Genomic DNA, 27,578 nt, shown 5'->3' with positions numbered 1-27,578 from the left:
CTATTTCTGTGAATAATGCCATTGGAAATTTGACAGGGATTGCATTGAATTTGTAGATTGCTTTGGCTAGTATGGACTTTCTAACAATGTATCTTGAAATATGGAGCATGGAATATGGTCCCTTTTTTTGGCATCTTTAGTTTGTCTCTTCAGTGTCTTACAGTTTTTGGCGTACAAGTCTTTGGCTTCCTTGGTTTAATTTATTCCTATGTATTTTATTCCTTTTGATGTAATTGTAAATTGGATTGTTTTATCAATTTCTCTTTCTGCTACTTCATTATTAGTGTGTAGAAATGCAGTAGATTTCTGTATGTTAATTTTGTATCCTCCAATTTTACTGAATTAATTAGTTTTAACAGTTTTTGGTGGAATCTGTAGGGTTTCTATATAGAATGTTATATCATCTACAAACAGTGATAGTTTTATTTCTTCCTTTCCAATTTGGATGCCTTACATTCTTTTTCTTGCCTAATTGCTCTGGCTAGGACTTCTAATTCTGTGCTGAATAAAAGTGGCAAGAGTAGTGGGCATCTTTGTCTCATTCCTAATGTTAGAAGAAAAGCTTTCAGGTTTTAACTATTGAGCATGATGTTAGCTGTGGGATTGTCATATATGGCCTTTCTTATGTTAAGGTGTATTTCCTTCATTCCCACTTTCTTAAGATTCTTTATCATAAATGGATGTTGAATTTTGTCAAATTTTATATATGTGTCTGTACACAAATATATAAAAACACACATATATTCAAATAGTTCCTAGAACATTCTTTAATAGTAGTAGTTTAATGGGATATTGTCTAACCAGTTTAATATTTTCCATAGCTAAGTCCTCCTAAGTTTGAGTTTTTTATTTTTTAAATTGTTTTTCAGCTTTTTTTTTTTTTGCATATGGTAGGATTTTGTAGAATAAAGATCTGTTGGCATGAATATAAATAAAAGCAGTTTGTCTTTTAATAGGACAGCTTGAGGAATGGTATTGTCAATAAAAATATTGTTCCAGAAGGTTATGATTTTGGTAAGTACATTTTATAAAATAAGTACAATTAAAGTAATTGGTATAAATTTTAATGAACATTGTTAATGTCACTGTGATGTTTCATGTTAATTTTGTCATATAAGTCAAGGTATTTATAATACATACGCACAAATAAAACAGCTGTCTGTTCAATGCCCTTCATTGTTGGGGAACTTTTTGCTAGATTTCAAAACTATAGGAAAGAAAAATGTCCCGAGAGAGGATGTAATAGATGTGGTAAATCTTTAAGGACTATTCATAATAATAATAATGTTAAGACATTTTAAATGGCAAATACAGTTTAATAAGGCTAGCTGCCACAGTCTGTAGTGTAATCGTACTATTTTTAAAATGTATATTTAAAACTTTTCTTCTCCATACTTGCATTTGGTTCCAGATTTTCTGAAATGAACATGTACTTTTCAGAAATGAGTAAAATTTCAAGTTGAAAGGAGTAGCATTTCTTGTACTCTGTAGGTACTCAGTAAATACTGATTGGTGAGTGGGTAACTTCTTTATTAGCTTTGGTCATCTGATGTCTTCAGTGATTCTTTGCTGCATTCTTCTACCTTCATGATTATACTTTATTAATTTCCTAAAGTTGAGTCTTGTTGTCACTCTTAAACTATCCATTTCATGGTTTTGGTTTTATTTTCTAGATTATTTTCATCAAAGGAAACATTAGGAACAGAGGAGATTTCTTGTCATGTGCATTGATGATTCTCCTGTCTGTCACTTAGGTTTGACTTATTCTCCTTTGCCCTGCTGTCATTTCCTGCTGCGATAGTCAGGACCTGATGAGAGAGAAACCACACAGTAATTTGAGCAGGGGAAGTTTAATATAAAAAATGACTGTAACAGGGGATTGGAGTCACAAAGGATTCGCTAACGAGTAGAGAGAACTCTAAAGAAAAAAGGAAGAGTAGAAGGAACTGCCCCTACCCTAGGACTAAGATGGAGTTCCCAGAGAAGAGGGTCTGCCTGCCTCAGCATAGAGATCTATGTGACCAGGGCTCGCCGATTGCCAGGAAGGTCTCTAAACTTGCTGGAAATTCACCCTCAGGAGCTCTGTGGATTCTCACAGAGATTTGTCCTGTGGGAGGCACTTCACTGGAGAACTGCACTAGGGTGCTGGGAGAATTTGCTGGCTGCTGCTAGTCGCCGTGCAGTTCAGGAGGCTGGTGCTGAAGAAGTCTGTCATAGTGTAGGAGCTGCTGTCCTACCATAGGAGCGGGACGCTGAAGGAGCAGAATTCTGTCGGAGCCATTTTGTGGGAGCTGGGTGGTGGAAAAACCATGGCGGTGCAGGAGTCTGTGGAATGAGCACATTAGAACCAGCAGACATAACTCCTCTTACAGTATCTCTCCGGCGCCCTCTACTGATAAAGATTAGTATTACGCTAGCTGGTAAAGAAAAAATATTTCAAGGGCCCGAGTCTAGTTTTTAGAATAGACAATGAAGGATGCATTCAGAGTTCACAGATAATAAATTGATAATTGGCATACCTGTTGGAGAGGGAAGGAGGACTGAAGGCTTTTTTTTTTTAATTTAATGGGAGAGTCAACAGCTTGTTCATAGGTTGAGATGAGAATCATCTGTAGAACATGAATAAATGAAGCAAGATAGAGAAGGGATAATTTCTTTATTGATGTGGGTAAAAGGGGACAGGATCTCATGCACAAGTGGAGTGCTTTTCCACACAGAGAACATGATTAGTTCAATCATAAGACAGATTTCAGGCGTGAGACACAAGTCCTGATACTGGGTGGGCAGTAGAGATGGTGATAGTTTATGGAATTTCTTTGATGAGCGCTTACTTCTTAATATGTGAGGTGTTGGGAGGTTTTTGGAGGGAGGAGAGGCTGTGAAATGCCCATGTAGGTTAACGGGAGAGAGAATTGACTAGAACCGTGTTCTCAAAAGTGCAGTTCAGACTAGCAGCATCAGTATTACTTGGAAACTTGTTAGCAGTGTAAATCTTAGGGCTCATCCCAGACAGACTGAATCGGAACCTCTGAGAGTGAACCTTGGCAATCTATGTTTTAATAGGCTTTCTTGGTGATTTTGATTAATACCAAATTTTGAGAGCCACTGAGATAGGGTAGGGGTTGGGCAATTTTTTTTTTTTTTTTTAAGGGCCATGTAGTAAATTAAGTATTTTTCAGTTTGAAGGCCATGTGTATACAGCCTCTGTCACATATTTTTCTTTTTTCCTTTAAACAACCGTGTAAAAGTGTAACAGTCATCATTCCTAGTTCACTGCTTGTGCAAAAACATGCTGTGGGTATGGATTTGGCCTGTCCTTGACTAAACGTTGTATGATTTCTCAACAACGTTGAGGAACTGTGGGATTTATGACATGGTGAGGCCGATCTGTGTGACTGTGTAATTTTTTTTCCCCCGATAAAATTCAACTTCTGTGGTAGATTATAGGTGTAGAATACATGGTGAGGAGTTTTATCCAGAATTAGGGTTTTGCCTGATCACTGACAAAAGTGAGAAGGACAAAGGAATGAAGAGTGAATGCAGGGCAATGATTAACATAACCGATCATAGAATTTTAATAGGGTGGGGAGGGAACCGAGGACATGAGGCGGAGGTGAAGGACAGAGAAAGAATAGGATCAATGAGTGTTAGGTTCCACAGGACCTGGAGGTTTGGTATCAGAATACTAGAGAGGTGCGTGGTGGCGTTAGGAGAGTTGGATGCTTGAGACTGAATTTATGGAGAGGGCGGGGCTATGGACATGATGAGGTTTAGTGGATGAAGTAAGGGGTAGGAGTCCAAGGTTCTGAGAGGCTTTGGTTTTTGAAAGAGCATTTGTATGTGGAAATCACTTGGAAATTAGAGTTGCCAGGAGCTAAAATCAGAGAGAGGTAGGAGAGATTGTAACCCAGGGATGGATAGAGATTGTAACCAGGGAGGGTATGGGAGTTGTGTAGTCTTCCATGTAACATGAGAAAGGTGGGGGAGAGGAATCATTTTAGTGGTTTATTGCTTTGTACGTATCCTTCCATTTACATATAAGTTTTTCTTATTTTTCACTGTGTGGTATTTTATTGTATGGATATACCATGATGAATTTAACCAGTCTCCTATTGTGGAATATCTTGTTTTATTCAAGTTCAACATATGTATATAATTGAGTATAATATGTTGAGTACATTTGAATGCTCAATGTAAAAAAATTAAGTGCTGTGCCTTGGGGATGATTAAAACCAGAGGAATGTACTATGTTCTTACACAGATTAGCTGATAATTTAATAGTTGATCTCTCTATAGATTGAGCTACTACTGGCCTCCCTTTGCAAGAATATTGTTATCCTTTTTTGATACTAAATATAAAAGGTTTAGTTTAATCTGTCTTAGATTATGGGTTGAGCCAGGAAGGTTATCCTGGGTAAACTCTCACTCATCTTCTCAAATCTCCTTTTACAAGTCAAAAGGAGGCAGATGGATACATAGAAACTGACCAGAAATTCAAAAATTATAATTCTATAATAGAAGTCAGTGTTTAAATAAAATCTCTTTTCTCATAGCATTTTGAATGTAATTCTTTTAAAACTGTATTTTTGTCAACATTTTTTACACTATTTTTGCCTTTTAGAGAGTGTTCCTGTCTTTAAGGGTTGTGTTGGTGTTTTGAGGGGAATTTCAGTCTGTTTACTTAAAGAAAAATATAAATTATAGTTAGGAAAAAGATAAAAGAATCTTTTAATTGACAGTTCATCTAACTGAATTATAGCAGTGTGCAAACCTGGGAAAGTAGAAAGAGTATAAGAAATGAAAATCAATATTTTCAACTCCATCCCTTTAGTACTTAGAGACTCTTGAAATATAACTCAATTTAAATTTTTAAAATTTGCCTTTCTCTGTAAGGCTTATTTCACTTAGCATCACACTCTCCAGTTCCGTCCATGTTGCTACAAAGGGCCATATTTCATTCTTTCTCATTGCCACATAGTACTCCATTGTGTATATAAACCACAATTTCTTTATCCATTCATCAGTTGATAGACATTTAGGCTCTTTCCATAATTTGGCTGTTGTTGAGAGTGCTGCTGTAAACATTGGGGTACAAGTGCCCCTATGCATCAGTACTCCTGTATCCCTTGGGTAAATTTCTAGCAGTGCTACTGCTGGGTCATAGGGTACCATATGTTTTCACTCTTATGTGGATCCTGAGAAACTTAACAGGAACCCATGGGGGAGGGGAAGGGAAAAAAAAGGTTAGAGTGGGAGAGAGCCAAAGCATAAGAGACTCTTAAAAAATGAGAACAAACTGAGGGCTGAATGGGGGGTGGGAGGGAGGAGAGGGTGGGTGATGGGTATTGAAGAGGGCATCCTTTGGGATGAGCACTGGGTATTGTATGGAAACCAATTTGACAATAAATTTCATATATTAAAAAAATAATAAAGAAGAGGTATATATAAAAAAATTTTTTTTAATTTGCATTATTTTCCAGTGTTTCGCCCCATATCTGCTAATGCCAAACTTCAGATGAATCGGCGATCGGATTTTGACTTCTCTGCACCCAAGATAAACCTGGAAGTTGAGTTACATGAGATAGCAATTGAATTTAATAAACCACAGGTGATTTTTTTTTAAATGAAATTTTGAATTGAGTTATAATTTGATAAAAGCAGAACCAAGACACTTTTTAATGTTTATTTTTCAGAACTAAGATTTTTAAACGTATTTCAGAAATCCACAGTGTCTTAGAGTAACATTTAATTTTTTAAACAGTTGAACACAAAATCTGAAACATTTAATAGACTTAATATTTTCATTCTTTAGTATTTCAGCATTATGGAGCTTCTTGAGTCAGTTGATATGATGACGCAAAATCTGCCATATAGGAAATTCAAACCTGATGTACCTCTTCACTGTCATGCCAGAGAATGGTAATATGGCTTAGTTTTTTTTAATTGAGGTATAATTTGACATACTACATTAGTTTAAGGTTTATAATGATTCAGTATTTGTATATGTTGTGAACTGATGACCGCAGTAAGTCTGGTTAACCTCCATCACCAGATAAAATGACAAAATTTTTTCCTTCAGAGTTTTTATGATCTCTTAGCAACTTTCAACTATGCAGTATAGTATTAACTATTGTTACCATGCGGTACATTACATCCTCATGACTTATTTTGTAATTGGAAGTTTGGATCTTTTAATCCCCTTCACCCATTTTAACCACTGCCTATGCCTCATCTCTGTCATCTACCAGTCTGTACTCTGTATTTATGAACTCAGTTTTTTTATTTTTGTTTTTTGAGATACCATATATAAGTGAGATCATACAGTGTTGATCGTTCTTTGTCTAATTTCACTTAGCACAATGTCCTCAAGGTCCATCTGTGTTGTCACAAATAGCAAGATTCATTCCTTTTTAGCACTGAATAATATTCCATTGCATGTGTGTGGGTGTGTATGTATACACATATGTATATGTGTATACATACACATCACATTTTCTTTATCCATTTATTCATTGATGGACACTTAGGTTGTTTCCATATTTTGACTGTTGTTATTAATGCCACAGTGAATACTCAGGGTACATATGTTTTTGTACTAGTGTTTTCATTTCCTTCACATAAATACCCAGAAGTAGAATTGCTTGATCTGATTTTTTAAATTTATAATATATAGCATAAAAGTGAATTTATTGACTTTAAGAATAACTTTTTAAGATATTCTTAAAGGACAGATAGAAACTGTTTGATTTATGGCTTTTGCTTATTATGTTAAATTGAGTTAAGGGATTCTAAGAAAATTAAAAAAAATTTTTTTTAATGTTTTTATTTATTTTTGAAACAGAGCATGAGCAGAGGAGGGGCAGAGAGAGGGGGAGATGCAGAATCTGACGCAGGTTTTAGGCTCTGAGCTGTCAGCACAGAGCCCGATGCGGGGCTCGAACTCATGGAGTGTGAGATCATGACCTGAGCTGAAGTCAGACGCTTAACCGAGTGAGCCACCCAGGCGCCCCAAGGGATGCTAAGAAAATTTATAAAAGGAGATACTAGAATACCATTCATTAACTATAGTTTTGGGACTATTAAAAACTATATCCTAGTTTGTGTCTAGCAATATCTTTTTTAAAAAAAAATCCAAACTTTCGTATTAGATACTTTAAGCCTATATAATTGAACTTGAAAGTCGGGTTGTGTGTGTGAAGTATAACCCCTTTCTAAATTCCAAAGTCTTGGAGTGCCTGGGTGGCTCAGTTGGTTAAGTGTATGATTTCAGCTCAGGTCGTGATCTCACTGTTTGTGAGTTTGAGCCCTGTGTTGGGCTCTGTGCTGACAGCTGAGAGCCTGGATCCTACTTCAGATTCTGTGTCTCCCTCTCTCTCTGCCCCTCCCCCCCAAAAATAAACATTAAAAAATGTTTCTAAATTCAGAAGTCTTAATCTCTTATTAAGCTCTTGCTGTTTCTAGAAGTTGGAAATACTTTTAATTTAGTTGACTCTTAATTAATATTCAGGTGACTAAAGTGCTATTTGCCAAGTAATATTTCCATAGTTTTTCTGTAGAGCTATATTTTTTGTAACAAAATTTAGTGATTTTGTTTATTTCCACTTTGGAAGGAGGTAAGATTAATAATGTAGTCTTAAATAGGGCTGGGAAAAATCAGATACTCAGTACACCATTTTGATAGTACACCATATAGGTACATATGTTGTTTTGGAGTGGAAGTAACTTTATTTCCTACTGTTGGTTTGAGGGTGTTAAGTGTAGGGTTTTGTTTTTGTTTTTGTTTTTTTACTATAGGTGGACTTATGCTATACATGGTATTCTGGAAGTAAATGTCTGCCCCCGGTTACGGATGTGGTCATGGAAGTATATTAGAGAACACAGGCAAAAAATGAAGCAGTATAAAGAACTGTATAAAAAAAAGATAACAACTAAAAAGCCAACTGGTGAACTTCTCCTCTCTTTGCAGGTTAGCATTTAAAAAAAATGTTGAACATTTTATGCTACATAACTCCTCCGTTTTTAGTGACTAACACTTCCTACTTCAATTTTGACTGACTCTGTCTTTTAACTCAGACTTTTTCATACTCCTGTTCTTAATTTACTTGGGTGATATGAGCTCTGGTGATATTCTCCTGTGACCTGTTGGAATTAGAGACTATTCTGAATCTGCGGAGATCTGGGTTCATGCAAATAGTAATTTGAAGTCTCACACTATGACGTTTTTAACCTCAAAAGCCTAAAAAGCATTTGCTACATTGATTCCAATCTTCTCTGTGTCTCTATTTCAAAGCCTTACATTATCTGTCACCGTTCCATTTCTCTGTTACATCTGACGGTGTTTATTAAATAAATTTCTTGACTTTTATACATACCATGCTTACGTTTGTAGCCAAGTCCATCTGCCTTTCCTCATCTCACTCTCTCTCTCTCTCTCCCACTTTTACTCATTCTTAAAGCTCTACTTAAGTACCATCTCTTGTATGGACTTTCCTGAACTTTTTACCCATACAGAGAGCCTTCTTTGTCTTAATTTTGTGGAATTTCTAGTCTTAACCAGCAACTTTATGTTTCATTATCTGTCTTGAGAACTCCCTAAATACTAGTCTTTTAGCATTATAGTATATTCTAGATGGGCTTGTTTTGTGGGATAAAGTTCAGTTCAGGGAGACTGAGGGAAGGTACCTTCTTGAAATTAACCATTCTGAATCTAGGCCAGATTCCAATTAGGAGCTCCCTGAAGACTGAGCTTTATTTTTATTTCGAGGTGGGACACTTTCTGCAGACTTAGACTAATTAGGAATGCTTGGGTTTAGAGGCCTTTTGGGATGGATACAGATTTCCTTACTTATTATTTTGGATCTTAACCTGAATCCTACAAGTCTGCTGGATAGTAGAATGGATAGTCAAGCTGGATAGTCAAGCTGTTTTCTGGATAATAGTAGGTCATGTTTGCTTCTCCTAGGGAGGATAAAAAGATTTTAGCATGAAATTCTTAAAAACAATCATGGAAATAATGTATTGATATGATGAAATATTTAGTTTATCTCAGTTTATTTCAGTAGCCAGAAAAACTTTGGAAAATGTAAAATTTCAAAATAAGTTTTAAATGTATACAGATCGACTTGCTTTATATTAAAGATGGCACCAACTGTGCATATAATATGAAGGATTTATAATTTTTAGTTGAAAGTGACACTAATGTGTTTACCCTTGTTGTAGTAAAACCCCAAAATCATTTTAAGCAGTACCTGTATGATACCTTTTAGTATGTGTCTGTGAATCATGCAAGGTTGTAACACCCGTGTGCATGACATGTGTGGTTTCTTTGTTAAGGTTATTCCATCAGTACAGTTTCCAGGCACACCCATATATGAGCACTGCGTCTCAGAATTTAACAGGAATATTATGTTGATAGATGATCTATTTTCTGCTTCCTATTACATTTTTGCTTTAGTGCAGCAATTTGATAGATTATATATGCAATTTTATAATTTTTATAATCTTTATATAGGTATATAAAGTTATTTCAAACACACTTTTGTTTATATTTTTAGGAGTTGGAAAAGATCTTGGATGTATTTAATATAACTATATCAAGACAACAGGCAGAAGTTGAGGTAATTCCAGATTATGTTTCAATTAGTAAAAGTAAATCTAGATTCCGTGTAGATTTGACAGATGTAGTCATATTATTAGTGTTGTGCTATAATATGCTGTTTCCTGGAAGGGGTTCAAATTTGCCTCTTGTAGTATAAGAAAACTTGATTTAATGTTTTGCCCCATCCATTTAAATTAGGTCCTATGGGGAAAAAATTCTTTCTAAATAATTTGGCTTATCAAACACTCAGTTCATATGAAGGTGAAAATCCAATTTTGGGGGGAGTCGTGTGATCACCGTGACTTGTAAGACAGTAGGGCTGATCGTACCTGGTAGTCCTACATTCTCAGGTTTGGCTGATGTTGCAGTTACTGTGTTTTGTCGTCAGTTTGTATGTTGTTTATATTTATTCACTAGAATAGTTAAGTTTTGTGTCATATTTCTATTTATTTAGATTGCTAAATAAGGATAATTTGTCGTTTATTTGAAAATTTATTTTAGGTAAAGAAAGCTGGATACAGGATTTACAGAGAAGGAGCAAAAGATTCGGAGGATAATAAAGGATGGTTTAGCTGGCTGTGGACTTGGTCAGAACCAAGAAGTAAAGAACAGCCAGATGTTAAGCCTGGAAGTAGGTCCATTTCATTTTATAGTAGTGCAGTTAATCATCAGATTAATTTAGTGTAGCTAATCATCAGGTGTGAAAATAAAGTTTTGCAGAAAATTTTTTAATTGAAATCAGCAAAATATGCATACATATCATATGTAACTTATTCTAACTCTCAATAAAACTCTTATAACATTGCAAATATATATGTCAAATAAAAAATAAATTTTTTACCTTAAAGTTTACAGAAGAACTTTATGCTCAGAGGATTTAGTAAATGCATATAGATAGTAATAAGTGAAAATTTGCAAATGGTATAAGTCATTGTACATTTCTGTTGAAATTGTTTTTGGAAAGGTTTTTGTTTCCTTACCAAATATTTAAGATCATAGCTTTGGAGATTTAGGGGCTTAAGTTTATATCCTGGATCTATCACTTACTAGCAGTGTATCCTAGGCTGATTACTTAAACTCTTTGAATCTCAATTTTGTCATCTGTAAAATGGGAAGATTATGATATTAATACTACCTACTCTGTATGCTAAGTGTGTTGCTTAGCACAATGCCATTAAGTGTGTAATACTGTTAGCCATTTTGTGAGCTTAATACAAATACTTAGAAATTTATATTGCTAAAATTTATATATTTAGCAATTTATATTTTTGGAGACTAATCCTTTTGAAATTGCCAATGCCATCCTGACATTCAGGGGTTATGATTTCTTTTTTTAAAATTAAAAAAGGGGCGCCTGAGTGGCTCAGTCAGTTAAGCATCCAACTTCGGCTCGGGTCATGATCTCACAGTTTGTGAATTCGAGCCCCATGTCAGGCTTTGTGTTGACAGTTCAGAGCCTGGAGCCTGCTTTGGATTCTGTGTCTCCCTCTCTCTCTCCCCCTCTCCTACTTGCACTCTGTCTCTTGCTGTCTCAAAAGTAAATAAACATTAAATTTTTAATAAAGTTTTTTTATAATTTCTTAAAAGTATAAAAGGAGTTAAATTTGCATTTCATTTGTTAAAGGCAGCTAGATTATAGGTTAGTTTTATCTTACCAGTTAAGAATGAAAAACACTTCTTTATGATTTGTAGTTCTTGAAGAAATGTTGACACCTGAAGAAAAAGTTTTACTCTATGAAGCAATTGGCTACAGTGAAACAGCAGTTGATCCAACCTTGCCTAAAACAGTAAGATGTTTTATTGCCTTATACCTTAGAGTTTAACGATAGATAGGCCTGTTTTTAATCATCTCAGAAGTAGGTTTCTGACTTGTTTTGATATTTGGTCTGTAAGTATTCCTTATTTTAATTTTGAAGGTAAGGATACAAATTGCCCCTACTTTTTAACGTTAATGTGGTGATAATTTAATATATAAAGGGTTGTTTTTAAAGTATTTTTTGGTTATTGGAAAGAATAAAGTATATGAATGAGAGTATTTGTTGTATTTACATATATGTTTTCTTCTCATTTTATTCCTCTGAATACACTCTAGTTTGAAGCCATGAAGTTTTTTGTTCACTTGAAAAGTATGTCTATTGTTCTAAGAGAAAAACGAGAAACACCTGAACTGTTAGATATTGTAGTGGAAGAATTTAGCACTTTGATCGTGCAAAGACCAGGAGCACAAGCAATTAAGTAAGTATTTTTCTTTTACTTACAAGAAAAAAATTCACAACCTAACAGTATTTTATAAAGACTACTGTGGTTTAACGTATCCTTATGTATTTTTACGAACTTACATTTTGGAATTAATAAAATAACACATGTTCAGTAGAAAACTCTATGCTGAGGAAAAGTAGAGGGACACTGAAGAATAATACTAAAATGTCCAAATCACACTATACAAAAACTGCATCAACAATTTGGCTATTATCTGGATATGTCTTTATTTTACTTTTGTTTTTAAAATAGTTTTATTGAGAGGTATAATTAACATACCTTGCAATTCATCCGTTTAAAGTGTACAACTCATTAGTATCTTACATGAAATTCACATTGGTGTATTTACAGAGTTGTGCAACAATTACCATTATCTTATTTCCAGTACATTTTAACACTCTAAGGAAAAGAAATCTTAGGGGCGCCTGGGTGGCTCAGTTGGATAAGCATCTGACTTCATTCAGCTCAGGTCATGTTCTCATGGTTCGTGAGTTCAAGCCCAGCGTCGGGCTCTGTGCTGACAGCTCAGAGCCTGGAGCCTGGTTCAGATTCTGTGTCTTCCCGCCCCTCTCCTGCTCATACTGTCTCTCAAAAATAAGTAAACATTAAAAAAATTTAAAAACAAAAAAAGAGGGGTGCCTGGGTGGCTCAGTCGGTTGGGTGGCCGACTTCGCCTCAGGTCATGATCTCGCGGTCCGTGAGTTCGAGCCCCGTGTCGGGCTGTGTGCTGACAGCTCAGAGCCTGGAGCCTGTTTCGGATTCTGTGTCTCCCTCTCTGACCCTCCCCCGTTCATGCTCTCTCTCTGTCTCAAAAAAATAAACGTTAAAAAAAAAAATTAAAAACAAAACAAAAAAAGAAATCCTACACCTATTAGCCACTCCTCATTCTCCCTTTTCCCCAGTGTAGGGCAAAAAGTAATTTCTAAGAATTTGTGTGTTGGAGGCATTTCAAATGAATGAAATCATAAATTATATGGCCTTTTCTGTCCAGCTCCTTTCACTTAGCATATTTTTCTTTTCTTTTTTTCATTTCGCATATTTTCAAGGTTCATCTGTGGTATAGCATGAATTAGTGTTTTTTTTTTCCTTTTTCTATTGCCCAGTAATATTCCATCATATGGATATACTACATTTTGTTCGCCCATTCATCAAATGATGGGTATTTGGCTTGTTTCTACTTTTTGGTTATTATGAGTAATGTTGCTATGAATATTTACTGGCAATATTTTATATGGACAATAGGTTTTAAATTTTCTTAGGTGCATACTTCGGAGCAGAAGTGTTTCCTCATACGGTAACTGTGTCTAAATTTTTAAGGAATTGCCAGACTGTCTTCCAAAGAAGTTGCACATTTTACGTTCCTATCAGTAGTGTACTAAAGTTTCTGATTGATCTACATCCTTGCCAACACTTACCTTCCTTTGGATTACAGCCATCCTACCGGGTGTGAATTGGTATCTCACTGTTGTTTTGATTTGCATTTCCCTGATAGCTAATCATGTTAAGCATCTTTTCGTGTGATCAGGTAGCCGTTTCTGTATATTCTTTAGAGAAATGTGTATTAAGTTATTAATTGGGTTGTCTTTTGATTATTCTGCTTTAAGAGTTCTTTTTTTTTCCCTTGGCAACTATTTTAATATTTTTTATTATTTATTTAAAACTTAAATCCAAGTTAGTTAACATAGAGTGTAGTAATAATTTCAGGAATAGAAGTTAGTGATTCATCACTTACATATAACACCTAGTGCTCATCAAAACAAGTACCCTCCTTACTGCCCCTCACCCCTTCAGCCCTTCCCCCCCATCCAACACCCTGCCAGCAACCCACAGTTCTTTATATTTAAGAGTCTCTTAAGGTTTGTCTCCCTTTGTTTTGATATTATTTTTGCTTCTCATCCTTTATGTTCATCTGTTTTGTTTCTTAAATTCCACATATGAGTGAAGTCATACGATAGTTATGTTTCTCTGACTGACTTATTTCGCTTAGCATAATACACTCTAGTTCCATCCACGTTGTTGCAAATGGCAGGGGTTCATTCTTTTCGATGGCTGAGTAATTATTCCATTGTGTGTGTGTGTGTGTGTGTGTGTGTATACATACCACATCTTCTTCATCTAGTCATCAGTCGATAGACATTTGGGCTCTTTTCATACGTTGGCTATTGCTGATAATGCTGTTATATAAACATTGGGGTGCACGTGCCCCTTTGAATCAGCACCCCTGTATCCCTTGGTAAAATACCTAGCAGTGCAATTGCTGTGTCATGGGCTAGTTCTGTTTTTCATTTTTTGAGGAACCTCCATACTTTTTTCCAGAGTGGCTGCACTAGTTTGCATTCCCACCAGCGGTGCAAAAAGATTCCTCTTTCTCCACATCCTTACCAACATCTGTTGTTGCTGGAGTTAATTTTTAACCATTCTTACAGGTGTGAGGGGGGATCTCATTGTGGTTTTGATCTGTATTTCCCTGATGATGAGTGGTGTTGAGCATTTTTTCATATGTCAGCCATCCTGATGTCTTTGGAAATGTATCTATTCATGTCTTTTGGATTATTTCTTCACTGGATTGTTTTTTTGGGTGTTGAGTTTGATAAGTTCTTTATAGATTTTGGATACTAACCCCTTATCTGATAGGTCATTTGCAGGTATCTTCTCACATTCCATTGGTTGCCTTTTAGTTTTGCTGATGGTTTCCTTCTCTATGCAGAAGCTTTTTATTTTGATGAGGTCCCAATAGTTAATTTTTGCTTTTGTTTCCCTTGCCTCTGGAGACATGTCCAGTCAGAAGTTGATGCAGCTGAGGTCAAAGAGATTGTGGCCTATTTTCTCCTCTAGGATTTTGAGGGCTTTCTGTCTTATGTTGAGGTCTTTCATCCATTTAGGTATTTCATCCTTTATATATTCCTTTATGTTTATCTTTGAGTATGGTGTAAGTGGTCCAGGTTCATTCTTCTGCATGTCACTCTTCGGTTTTTCCCAGCACCACTTGCTGAAGAGACTTTTTTTTCCATTGGATATTCTTTCCTGCTTTGTCCAAGATTAGTTGGCCATATGTCTGTGGGTCCATTTCTGGGTTCTCTCTTCTGTTCCAATGATCTGTGTCTGTTTTTGTGCCAGTACCATAGAGTCTTGATGATTACAGCTTTGTAATACAGCTTGAAGTCCGGAATTGTGATGCCTCCAGCTTTGGTTTTGTTTTTCAGGATTGCTTTGCCTAATGGGGGTCTTTTCTGGTTCCATACAAATGTTAGGCTTGTTTGTTCTAGTTCTGTGAAGAATGCTGGTGTTATGTTGATAGGGATTGCATTGAATATGTAGATTGCTTTGGGTAGTATTGATATTTTAACAATTATGTTCTTCCAATCTATGGGCATGGAATTTTTTTCCATTTTTTGTGTCTTCTTCAGTTTCTTTCATAAAATTGTTACAGTTTTCAGTGTATAGATTTTTCCCCTGTTTGGTTAGGTTTATTCCTAGGTATTTTATGGTTTTTGGTGCAATTGTCAATGGGATTGATTTCCTTGATTTCTCTTTCTGCTGCTTCATTATTGGTGTATAGAAATGAAGCTGATTTCTGTGCATTGATTTTTGTGTCCTGTGACTTTGCTGAATTCATGTATCCATTCTAGCAGTTTTTGGTGGAATCTTTTGGGTTTTCCACATAGAGTATCATGTCTTATGCAAAGAGTCAAAGTTGGACTTCCTCCTTGCTGATTTGAATGCCTTTTGTTTTTTTATGTTGTCTGATTGCTGGACTTCCAGTACTATGTTGAATAACAATGGTGTGGGTAGACATCCTTGTTGTGTTCCTGACCTTAGGGGGAAAGCTCTCCGTTTTTCCCCATTGAAGGTGGTCTTTTGTATATGACCTTTATGGTCTTGAGGTATGATTCTCCTATCCCTACTTTATTGAGGGTTTTTATCAAGAAAGAATGCTGTATTCTGTCAAATGCTTTTTCTGCATCTACTGATAGGATCATGTGGTTCTTATCCTTCCTTTTATTAACGTGATGTATCACATTGATTAATTTGCAGATATTGAACCCGCTCTGCATCCTAAGAATATGAAGAATTATTTTAATATGTTGCTGGATCCAGTTTGCTAGTATTTTGTTGAGAATTTTTGCATCCATGTTCATCAGGGAAATTGGTCCGTAGTTCTCCTTTTTAGTGGGATCTTTGCTTTTAAAATCAAGGCCTGGTAGAATGAGTTTGGAAGTTTTGCTTCCATTTCTATTTTTTAGAACAGCTTCAAAGGAAGAACAGCTTTAAATGTCTGGTAGAATTCCCCTGGAGAGCTATCTGGCACCAGACTCTTATTTGTTGGGAGAGTTTTAAGAGTTCTATATGTATTACTGAAAAAATCTCATATGAGATGACAGTTTTTTAGTTCTTTTCTCTCATTTACTGTTTTCATATTTTTGATGGTATTCTTTGCTGGATATTTTGGGTTTTGATGAAGTCCAGTTTATTTTTTGTTGAATTAAAGACTCAAGAAGTCTTTGCATAACTCAAGGACACAAAGATATATTCCTTTATTTTATTTTCATGTGAGAATTTTATACCTTCATCTCTTCGGTTTATGATGCATTTTGAGTTAACATTTGTATATGGCTTGAGGTTGGGGTTCAACTTCATTCTCTTCTCTCATTTGTCCTATCATCATGTATTGGGAAAACTTATTTCCCATTGAATGATCTTGGTATCGTCATCAAAATGAGTTTACCATAAATGTAAGATTTTATTTCTAGACACTATTCCAATTCATCTATATTAATCTGCTGCCAGTAATACACCCAGTTTCCTTTTTCTTTTTCTTGCTCCTCTGATTTTCTTGAATTTCTTTGTGTCTTTTCAGCTGCTCTTGTCCATTTCTGCCAAAAAATTTCAGGTTAGATTTAATGAATGTGTTGAATCTGTAGATCAGTTTTAGGTACTGACATTTAAACAGTATTGTCTTATAGCCCGTGAACATTGGATGTCTTTCCATTTATTTAGATCTTCATTAATTTCAACAGTGTTTTATACCTTTCAGAGTTACAAGTTTTATACCTTTTTTTATTAAGCATATTCTCATGTATTTTATTGTTTTTGATGCTGTATGGAAGGAAAGAGTGTTCCTCAACCCTTTTTGGGTGCCTTGCTGTATCTGAAAATTAAATCTGATGAAGACTAACAAGAGAGAAGCATACAGATTTATTTTGTGTAAGTTTTAAATTGACATGAGAGTTAGTGATTTCAGGAATTTTTTTTGGTAATGTATGCATTTACTAGTTCAGTAAATTTGTTTTATTAACTTTTCCTTATTGAGGTAAAGTTGACATAAAATCATCCCCAAAGAGTACAATTCAATGGGATTTAATATATTCATAATGTTAAATAATCACTTCCCCTGTCTGGTCACAGAATCCCCACAAAGTGAAACCCCGTACTCATTAAGCATTACTCCCAATTTTTCTCTTCTTTGTGGCCCATTATACTTACCCAAAGTTCATAGTTTATATTGTCACTCGTTCTTGGTAGTGTGCATTATATGGGTTTGGACAAACATATAATGGTGTGTCCATCACTATGGGATCATACAGAGTATTTTCAATGCCCTAAAAATTCTCTGTTCAGCCTATCCATCATCCCCATCCCTCAACCTCTGATCTTTTACTGTGTTCATAGTTGTGCCTTTTCCAGAATGTCATGCGTGTAGTTAGAATCATATACTATGTATCCTTCTCAGATTGACTTCTTTTCACTTTGTAATATGCACTTAAGGTTCCATCATGCCTTTTCTTGGCTCAGTGGTACATTTGTTGAAGTGCTTAAGAACATGGTGTTGTCAGGCTATAACAGTTTCTTTATCCATTCGCCTACTGAAACCCATCTTGGTTGCTTTAGAGTTTTGGCAATTATAAATAAAGTTGCTATAAACATCTGTGTACAGGTATTCATCTTTTCTGAGTAAATACCAAGAAGCATGACTGCTGGATTGTATGGTAAGAGTATGTTTAGTTTTGTAAGAAATTAGTTTTATAAGAAATTGCCGCCACACGGTTTTCCACAGGCTGTACCATTTTGCATTTCCACTAGTAATGTGTGAGAGTTCCTACATCCTTGCCCTTATTTGGTTGTTGTCAGTGTTTCAGATTTTGGCCATTCTAACTGGTGTGTAGTGGCATCTGTGGTTGTTTTTGTTTTTGTTTTTTGAGACAGAGCATGAGCGGGGGGAGGGGCAGAGAGAAGAGAGAATCTTAAGCAGGCTCCCTGTGATGCAGGGCTCTATCTCATGACTGGGAGATAGTGACCTGAAATCAAGAATCAGACGCTTAACCAACTAAGCCACCGAGGTGCCCTGGCATCTGTTTTGTTTCCATTTGCATTTCCTTGCTGTACCTGATGTGGAGCATCTTCTCATGTGCTTATTTGCCATCTGTACGTCTTCTTCGGTGAGGTGTCTGTTAAGGCTTTGGCCCCCTTTATAAACTGTGTTGTTTGGGGTTTTTTTAGTTTTAAGAGTTCTTTGTATATTTTGGATAACTCTTATTAGATGTGTCTTTTGTGAATATTTTTTCATAGTCTGTGGCTTGTCTTCTCATTGTTGTAACATTAACATCTACCATAGTTCTGTTTTTTGTTTGATGTCTTTGTTCCTTGTTCCTGTTTTTGTCTTTCTTGCCTTTTCTGGCCTTTGTGGTTTAATTGAGTATCTTGTATGATTTTGTTTTCTCACCTTTATTATCATACCAAGTTATAACTTTTTTTCTAATTTTTTTTGTGGTTGCCCCTAGAGTTTTCTATATAGATTAATAATGATCCAAGTCAGCTTTCAAATAACACTATAGTATTTCATGGGTAGTGTGAGTACTTTATAAGAACAAAAATACCTGTATTCCTTCTTCTAGTCCCTGGTATCATTACTATTACTCATCTCACTTGTACACGAGCATGCATAAGAGTATATGTATATACACACATAAAATACATGTAAGCATACATAACCAACTTATTACTGTGTTTTGGAACATATTAATTTGTTAGATCAATAAAATAAGTAAAATAAAGGTTTTTATTTTACCTTTACTTTTTCCTTCTTCTGTAATCTTGAGTTCTTTATGTAGATCTGAGTTTCTAACTTACATTTTTTCTTTCTTCCTATATAGCTTCTAAATATTTCTCAAAAGGCAAGTCTAGTTGCAACAATTTCCTTCAATTTCTGTTTGTCTTAGAAAGTTTTTATTTTCTCTTCACTTTTGAAGGAGGATTTTATAGGGTACAGAATTCTAAGTTTTTTTTTCTCTTAACACTTTAAAATTTTCACTATACTTTTTTTGCTTCTATGGTTTCTAACAAAGCAGATGTAATTCTTACCTTTGCTCCTCTATATGTAAGGTATTTTTTTTTCTTTTATTTCTTTCAGGGTCTTTTCTTTATATTTGATTTTTTTTGTAGTGTGAAAACATGTGTGGGGTAATTTTTTCTCTTTTGCATTTATTCTGCTTTTCTCTGAGCTTTCTGGATCCGCGGTTTAATGTTTGACATTAATTTGTAGAAATCATCATTCTTTTTAAAATATGTATTCTGTACCTTTTTCTTTTCCTTCTGGTATTCTTGTGCATATGGTACATCTTTTGTTGTCGCATAGTGCTTGGTTACTGTTTTATTTTAGTCTTTATTCTCTGATATCTGTGTTTTTATGGTTCTGATGCATTCTCTAGTTCAGGGATTAATTTCGTCAGCTGTTTCTAGTCTCCTGGTAAACCCATTTAAAGACATTCTTGTTACAGTGTTACTGATCTTTCATATTTATTTTAGGTACTTTCTCAGGCTTTCCATCTCTCTGCTTATATTGCTCATCTCTTCTTGCATGCTGTCTGCTTTATTCATTAGACCCCTTAACATAATTGTTTTAATTTTTATTAAAAATTTTTTTTTAAATATTTATTTATTATTGAGAGACAGAGACAGTCCGTGAGCAGGGAAGGGGCAGAAAGAGAGGGAGACACAGACCTGAAGCAGGCTCCAGGCTCTGAGCTGTCCACACAGAGCCTGACATGGGGCTCGAACTCACAAACTGAGAGATCATGACCTGAACCGGAGTCGGATTAACCAACTGAGCCACCCAGCTGCCCCTATTTATTTTTATTTTAGAGAGAGAGTGAGCGTACGTGCATGCGAACTGGGTAGAGGGGCAGAGGGGGAGATAGAATCCCAAGCAGCCTTCACACCCAGCAGGCTCTCAGCACCATGAGATCATGGTGGTGAGGTCACGTCCTGAGCTGAAATCAAGAGTTGGATCCTCAACTGACTGAGCCACTCAGGTGCTTCTTAATTGTTGTTTTTGAATAGTTCTAGAATTCCTGCCTATCAGGTTCTGATGCTTGTACTTTCACTTCAAATTGTGTTTTTTGCTTTTTAGTAGTAGTATTTTTTCTTGATAGACATGATGTACGGGGTGAAAAATAGAGTAAATAGATACATATAAACACTAATATATACACATATATATTTATGTATATTTCTCAGTACCTCCCTTCTTACTGCCTTAGGTGGGATAGGATAGCTAGAGTTGGCTGGAATTGGGTATTTCCCTTGTTGCATATGGAATAGTAGACCTGACTGGAGTTGGGTATTTCCCTTCGCTGGGTCATTTGGCTCTGATAATACCTCATCAGGTTAGGCTCTGGGGAACTAGTTGCTTGATAGGGCGTGCCTTTTTGAGAACACAGTGCTCTGGATTTCTTTTCTGCTTCTGTTCCCTGAAGCACAAGGGGATTTTTCTCCAGTATTTATGTAGGAACCTGGTCTAATTCCTGGACTTGTATCTTAAAATATTTTGGGCCCGCTCCTATGACTGAGTCCCCCTGGAGTTTTTAACCTCAGAATTGTCCACACTGAATCTCCAGCAGTTCAGGAGAATGAAACAGTTCAGGTTTTCCAACCTTGGCCCTGGTGTACAGGGTAGTTTTCTTTCATGAGTCTGTGTTCTGTGTTCTGTGACTCCCCGTATTCACCTGTCTCTCCATTCTGGGGGACAGTGATTTGCGTTGTGTCATCCCTTCTCTTACATATCCGAGAAGACTTGGGTCAGCCTTTTACTTGTTAGTATTGAGTGATAACTTCCAAACTCCTTTTATGGGGAACTTTAAACCCCTAACCCTAACCCTTAAATAGCCTTTTTTATGTTGAAATCAACATGTGAGAAGAGTTGTTTGTGAATTAATTTATGTCATTTCAGATCGAATAGTTGTGTATTTTCTATGCTATGAATGGAATGGAGTAGCAGGAAATCCTAACTGAAATTGTTTTCATTAATTTTAATTTTCAGTTTCTGAAATACTTAAAACTGCACTGACAGCTAATTTTTGTCCTATCTTTATTCATGTAGATTTGAAACCAAAATTGATTCATTTCATGTCACTGGCTTACCAGATAATTCAACAAAACCTCACCTCCTTTCTTCCTTGGATGATGCTACGTCACTCTTCCAAATTATATTTGAGATAAATCCGTTAGATGAAACTGCTGCTCAAAGGTGTATCATAGAAGCTGAACCTTTAGAAATGATATATGATGCAGTAAGCATTTTTAAATACCTAAGTTTTAATGCATTTCTGTTTACTTTGAGTTTGTGCCTAATGTTAATGATACTTACTTTAACAGAGAACGGTGAATAGTATAGTGGAATTTTTCAGACCTCCAAAAGAGGTAAATCTAGCACAGCTCACTTCAGCAACTTTGATTAAACTTGAAGAATTTCGTGACAAGACAGCAACAGGTAAGTTGCCAGTATTAATGTTGTTATATTCAGCAGCAGCATATTGTATACTAAACTTTTAGTCATGTTTAACTTACTTTAGTAAACTGTACTTTAAATTTATGCTTCTGGATTAGAACAGTTTTGTTTAAACTAATTAGTACTTTTATATTTAAAATCAAATATAACGATCATTTCTTACACTCACATCAAACTTACTACCACACTCAAGTTAATTGCAAATTTTGTTAGGATTTTTGCAATTCTGTTCATGAGGGAGTAAACCTGTCTTTTTCCTTTCAGATAAGGAATTCCAGATATTAATATATTGGCCTCAGAAAATAAGAATTCTTGTTTTATTCTTGCGGAGAGTTTTTATAAGATTGGGTGTTACTTCCTCCTTCAATATTTGGCCTAATTGAACAGTAAAACCATATAGGCTTGGAGGTTTCATTGTGGAAGATTTTAAGCTACAGATTCCATTTTTAAAATATATTAAAAAAATACATTTTTAGGGACACCTGGGTGGCTCAGTTGGTTAAGCATCTGACTGTGTATTTCACCTCAGGTCAGGATCTCATGGTTTGTGAGTTCGAGCCCTGCATCGGATTCTGTGCTTACAGCTCAGAGCCTGGAGCCTGCTTTGGATTCTGTGTCTCCCTCTGACCCTGCCCCTACCCCATTCATGCTCTGTCTGTCTCAAAAACAAATAAATGTTAAAAAAAGTTTTTTTTTTTTTAACTTAGAAAAGAGAAAGTTTAGTTAATATAGAATGCCTGTTTTATGAAACTTATTAGCTTCCAATGATGAGTGCTTCCCTTTTTACTTGCCCTGCATTAATTTGTGTGTTTAAAGTTTTCTCACAGTCCACATTCACTTGAGCAGTTAATAAAAGATATTAAATTTTTCTTCTTTCTAAAGTAATCTGGGCAGAGCGCCTGGGTGGCTTAGTAGTCAGTTAAGCATCTAACTTGATTTTTGACTCTGGTCATGATCTCAAGTTTGTGAGTTCGAGCCCTGCATCAGGCTCTGCACTAGCATTGCGGAGCCTCCTTGGGATTCTCTCTCTCCCTCTCTCTGCCCTTACCCTTGCTTGCATGCACTCTCTCTGTCTCTCTCTCAAAAACTCAAACATTAAAAAAATAATCTGGCATTTTTTCATTTCAGTCTTCTAAGACCTCTGTAGGTGTCAGTGATTTCTAGGAAAGTGTTAATATTGATTAATGTCAGCAGCTGGGGTGTGACTTTACCAAGTGTTCCCTTAAGTCAAAGTCTTACTGGTTAAGAGTTTTAAGTTGTCTTACTATATCGTGCTTTTCCAGGTTCAATGTAATCTTTGAAGAGCCAGATGGATTAAAAAAAAAACCACAGGAACAGAGCTCTTTGGTTTTTCAATCACATATTTTCTTTACATAATTCAAAGAAGGCTGGTTTTGTTTTTGCTTCCATAATGTTACTTCTGTTCTGACTATAAAAACTGCCTTTGGAACAATGAACTCCTCCTCTCTCTCCCCGCCCTCCAAATATACCAGGCATTTAATCTTTCTGACATTTCTATAGATTCTTAAAAGTTTCACATTTGTTTTTGGTAGTATCTTTCCTGTTGTCAGTGTCTCCTCAAAATCTGAGATTATTGCATAGACTGCTTTTTAGCTATTTTTGACATTTTAATTCTTGGGTGAAATTCTCACTTGAGTGGTTTCCAATTTTAATGTCAAAGTGTTAGCTTTAGAACCCCATTTTTGTTAAGTCTGGATTATATCTCTAATTGAAATCAGAATTCATTTAGTTCTGCCTGTCACAAAATATAACATGAAATTGTCATTTTTCTCCTACCCTTTCCTTTGTATTCACTTTATCTTTGTTGGTAAAAATGAGATGTGCTAATATTCTCCTGTTTTTTCTTTCTCCTAAGAGAAAATATTTTAGCCAAGTAAAGTAAAAAATTCACTTCATGTTTTGATGAGACCTTCAAGAGCTGTCTAACTAGTTTAAGCATCATATCGTTAGGCTCCATTACCTCTCAGTTTTATGATTGCATTTTGAATACATTATTCACTTCTTTTTCACAGAGAGCTGGGCATTATGTTTTTCATAATAGTGCCTTCTCTGGTTTTTACTCATTTTCCCCATGATTTTCTCCATCTGAGTATGTTTTATATTAGATTGCAGGTAATTAATTACCTTAATTCTAGAAGCTGTAGGGTTTGCATTTACCCATCTACTGTTAAAATCTCACATGCCATTTATAGTTCAAATTCTGTGTATTAGTATAATACATACTCAGTAGAATTCATAAGCATAAGGTCAGACCTGTTTTCTGATTGATTCTTCCTAATGGTAGAAACCATTACTTGTTAAATATGAATGCATTGTGTTGGAGACTTACCATATTCCTTCAGATTTGTAGACATTTTTTTCCTAAGATTTGTTTTCCTAAGCTTTTTTTACTTAGGAAAGAATTACCAAAATAGTAAATATCCACTGTATAAACTTCAGATGTTATAGAAATATTTTAGAAAGTGGAGGTTTTTAGTATATTACCATCGAAAGGTAACAGACTTTACAATTTGAAGTCTGTTCTTCTAATTCTGTTTCCTTCTGTACACAAATAGTATTATTATGTAGAATAAATGCTAATCGTATGAAAAAGTGGGGTGCTACTATGTTCTTGAATTTAAAAAAATTCAGTAAGTTACTTTTAATATTTTTCCAGAAAGTTAAAATTTACTAATTTGGGAAGAGACTTACCTGTTGAGAGCTTTATATATTTTGGTTCTTCATTCATTTCCCCCTTCCATTTTTTATTTTTTTTTTTCTATATTAGCCTCTATTATTATCTTCTTCCTATATAACCTGATTTGTTTCTTGTATTCTTCATTTTTTCTTAGGAGTGAAGGTTTTCAGATCTTTTCCTTTTTTGTCAAGTAGGGGGATCAGCTTACAGAACACACACATGTATGTAGTTAGTTACCCTTGTCAAATGTGGTTGTTCTGACAAATATGGTCATTTAGTAAAACCTTTCTTTTGACATGTAAGGCTTGCAGGGAGTATCTAGGGACTTGGATTTGTAGAATCAGGCATATATGAAACAGATTATATTGGATGAGGAAGTCTTAGAAATGGAAATGAGGGTAGAGAAATGCTTAACAGGAGATGGAGTATCTTGAATGCTAGATTGTCCCTTCTGGCTGCTTCTTGAGACTGTCATACCTGCCTCCGCAAACAAACCTCAGTAAAACCACATTGTCTGTGTTTGAATACAGATCATTTGGGGGGAAAAATTAACAACTGTGCTTTGAGTCAGTTCTGTACTTCAGTTCCAAGCTTATTAAATGTTTCATAGAACATAATTTTAAAAAGCTATATGTACCCGGTTTTACTCAAATGGAGTTTGTGGGTCAAATACATTTATTTGAGGAATCAGTCCAATTTTGTACTCACTTATATTTAATCAGGAGTGAGTATACACACACATTGACTAACAAATATTTTTATTTTATATTAAAAATATTTTGCTCAAAGTATTTTTAAAATTAATTCTAATTTCACATTATTTTCTGTTCAAATTTTCTGCAGGTCTACTATATATTATTGAAACACAGAAAGTTCTTGATCTCAAAATTGATTTGAAGGCTTCATACGTTATTATCCCACAGGATGGAATTTTTAGCCCTACGTCAAATCTACTTATTTTGGATCTTGGTCATCTAAAGGTATATAGTAATACTTGTTTTATATTATGACATTTAAGGTGTTTCCCTGTTTAAAATGTATTTTGTTTTAAAACAGTTTGATTTGCTATATTGATTATTAAATTAGGTAGCTTCTAGGATTTGAAAATTCATCCTTTCTAGTAAATAATGTGAAGATTTATTTAATTAGGTAGTTTCCCTACATTTCTAATAGCAGAATTATCATTTGAAATCTGCAGGTGAGGAGTAAACCTAAAAATTATATTTATAGGGGCGTCTACGTGGCTTAGTCGGTTAAGTGTCCAACTTCAGCTCAGGTCATGATCTCACAGTTGGTGAGTTCGAGCCCCACGTTGGGCTCTGTGCCAACAGATCAGAGCCTGGAGCTGCTTCGGAATCTGTGTCTCCCTCTCTCTCTGCCTCTCCCCTGCTCACACTCTGTCTCTCTCTCTCTCTCTCTCTCAAAAATAAATAATAAAACATTTTAAAAAAATTAAAATTATATTTACAGAATTTGAGAGTAGTGCTTTCCTTTTCAATTTAAATTTGCTACTTGACTGAAACATATCAGATGGGAGGGAGTTCTGGAAATAATCAAATACATCTTTATCCTTCTGAAACTTTTTGCATGTATAACTTTAGATATTGATGTTTTAATAGTTCTGTTAAATCTTAATTTGAGAGATGTTCTTCTTGCATTTACCTAAGTCATTTCCCTTTCCATCCAACTATGTATATTTTTTTCCCGCAGTTTTGAATAGAGAATATTTTGTGTGTGTGTTTCTAGATCTGCATGGTTCTCTATGGTACCCATTGGCCACATGTGATTGTTTATGATGAGTAAAATTAAGTAACATAAAAATTAGTTCTTTAGTCATATGAGTCACATTCAAGAATTAAAATAGTCACAAGTGACTTGTGTCTATTCTGTCAATACAGAGATAATAATGCCATCCTTGTAGAAAGTTCTCTTAGACCACATTACTCTAGATCATTAAATGTAGATTAAATAGCTGTAACAATTTAAACACTCACAAGGGATGGATGATATGGCATGCTTTCTGGCTACCCTACAAATATATGCCTTTCCTCGGTATTGTCCTTTATTGTATGTTTTTACTCTTGAGTTATTAATTATGTACATGTTTACTGGATTTATATTTATAATAAGCTTTATACACTTAATTATTTATAGTTCACTTTAGTTATGGAATTGTTTCAAGGGTAGTGTGGTATAGTAGAACGAGCAACATCAAGAGTAAGGTGTCTAGTTTTGTGATCTTAGGCAATTTACTTAACCTACCTTTCAGAGATAATCAGTTTTGATAGTCTGTGGCACATGAGCTATATAAAATAGAGGTGAAAATGTTAAGGTAAGTACACACACACACACACACACACATACATATGAATGTATAAGATCTTTATATATGGCAGTAGAGTGATCTTCAGAAGGTTAAGTGAAAAACGTATTGTGTATAGTACGTTAAGAAGAGGGTGGTACAAATATAACTTTGTTGGGGTCGTATAAATGGCCAAGTTGGGACTACAGTTCAGTTATTCTAATACTTAATTCTGGATTCTTCTTATAAAAGTATCTAAATATCTGTCATTATGCCATAGAAACATTTTGTAGGCTACACATGTCTCAATTTGTTTTTAATAAAAAGGCTTCTTGTCAGATCTTAAAAAGTTTTAAATGTTTTATTCTCTAGGATTGGCTCGGTTTTCCTCTGTTAATATATGCAATTGAGAAATATAACTTAATGTGTAAAAATTTACTTTGTACCTGGTCTTTTTGTTAGACATGTCATAGATAAAGACGTTTCTATTAGCCTTTTATGTCAACTTACGAATCTTTTATTAAATTTTTATGTTATAGTCTTAAAGATAAAAAATTTATATTTTCATTTTGAAGTATTTTGCATCATCTAAACTATTAAAATTAACTTCAAGGTGACAAGTAAAAGTCGTTTGGAGTTACCAGATATGAAACAAGGTGGGGCCAGACTTGAAGAGATAATGCATAGAGCTTATGATTCCTTTGATGTTCAGCTTACAAGCATACAGCTGCTTTACAGCACAGTTGGTAAGTATATAATGCATTATTTAGTGATTCATTTGGCTGCAATGATTAACTAGGTTTTTAGACAGTTTCTCTGAAGACCTTTATCCCAAATACATTAGAACATTTATATTTTCGAATTAGAAGTAATAGTAGTTGCGCCTGGGTGGCTCAGTCGGTTGCGTGTCCCACTCTTGATTTCCGTTTGGGTCAAG

General features: G+C 35.1%; 1 protein-coding gene across 8 annotated transcripts in view; it reads left to right on the top strand.

The window, feature by feature from the left end:
* Window positions 1-27,578, top strand: part of VPS13A (vacuolar protein sorting 13 homolog A) — a 251,081-nt gene that overhangs the window by 36,481 nt on the left and 187,022 nt on the right. For 6 of the 8 annotated variants that reach the window (XR_008291251.1, XR_008291252.1, XR_003414530.2 and 3 more), the window contains exons 10-21: window positions 957-1,014; window positions 5,481-5,608; window positions 5,813-5,919; window positions 7,795-7,966; window positions 9,555-9,617; window positions 10,100-10,229; window positions 11,291-11,385; window positions 11,691-11,833; window positions 21,234-21,423; window positions 21,509-21,623; window positions 25,183-25,319; window positions 27,255-27,387. Coding sequence is in view for 5 of the 8 variants with exons in the window: in XM_027040998.2 (XP_026896799.1) it covers window positions 957-1,014; window positions 5,481-5,608; window positions 5,813-5,919; window positions 7,795-7,966; window positions 9,555-9,617; window positions 10,100-10,229; window positions 11,291-11,385; window positions 11,691-11,833; window positions 21,234-21,423; window positions 21,509-21,623; window positions 25,183-25,319; window positions 27,255-27,387 (1,471 nt within the window). In the remaining 3 variants the exon portion in view is untranslated. Of the gene's footprint in view, window positions 1-956; window positions 1,015-5,480; window positions 5,609-5,812; window positions 5,920-7,794; window positions 7,967-9,554; window positions 9,618-10,099; window positions 10,230-11,290; window positions 11,386-11,690; window positions 11,834-21,233; window positions 21,424-21,508; window positions 21,624-25,182; window positions 25,320-27,254; window positions 27,388-27,578 lie in introns of those variants that run through there. The other 2 variants (XM_053205240.1, XM_053205241.1) reach the window with 2 other exon arrangements.

This window comes from Acinonyx jubatus, chromosome D4 (assembly GCF_027475565.1).
Source record: "Acinonyx jubatus isolate Ajub_Pintada_27869175 chromosome D4, VMU_Ajub_asm_v1.0, whole genome shotgun sequence".
Classification (NCBI taxonomy): domain Eukaryota; kingdom Metazoa; phylum Chordata; class Mammalia; order Carnivora; family Felidae; genus Acinonyx; species Acinonyx jubatus.
Note: the sequence above shows the minus strand (reverse complement) of the source record. Positions and strands in the feature narration are given on the sequence as shown.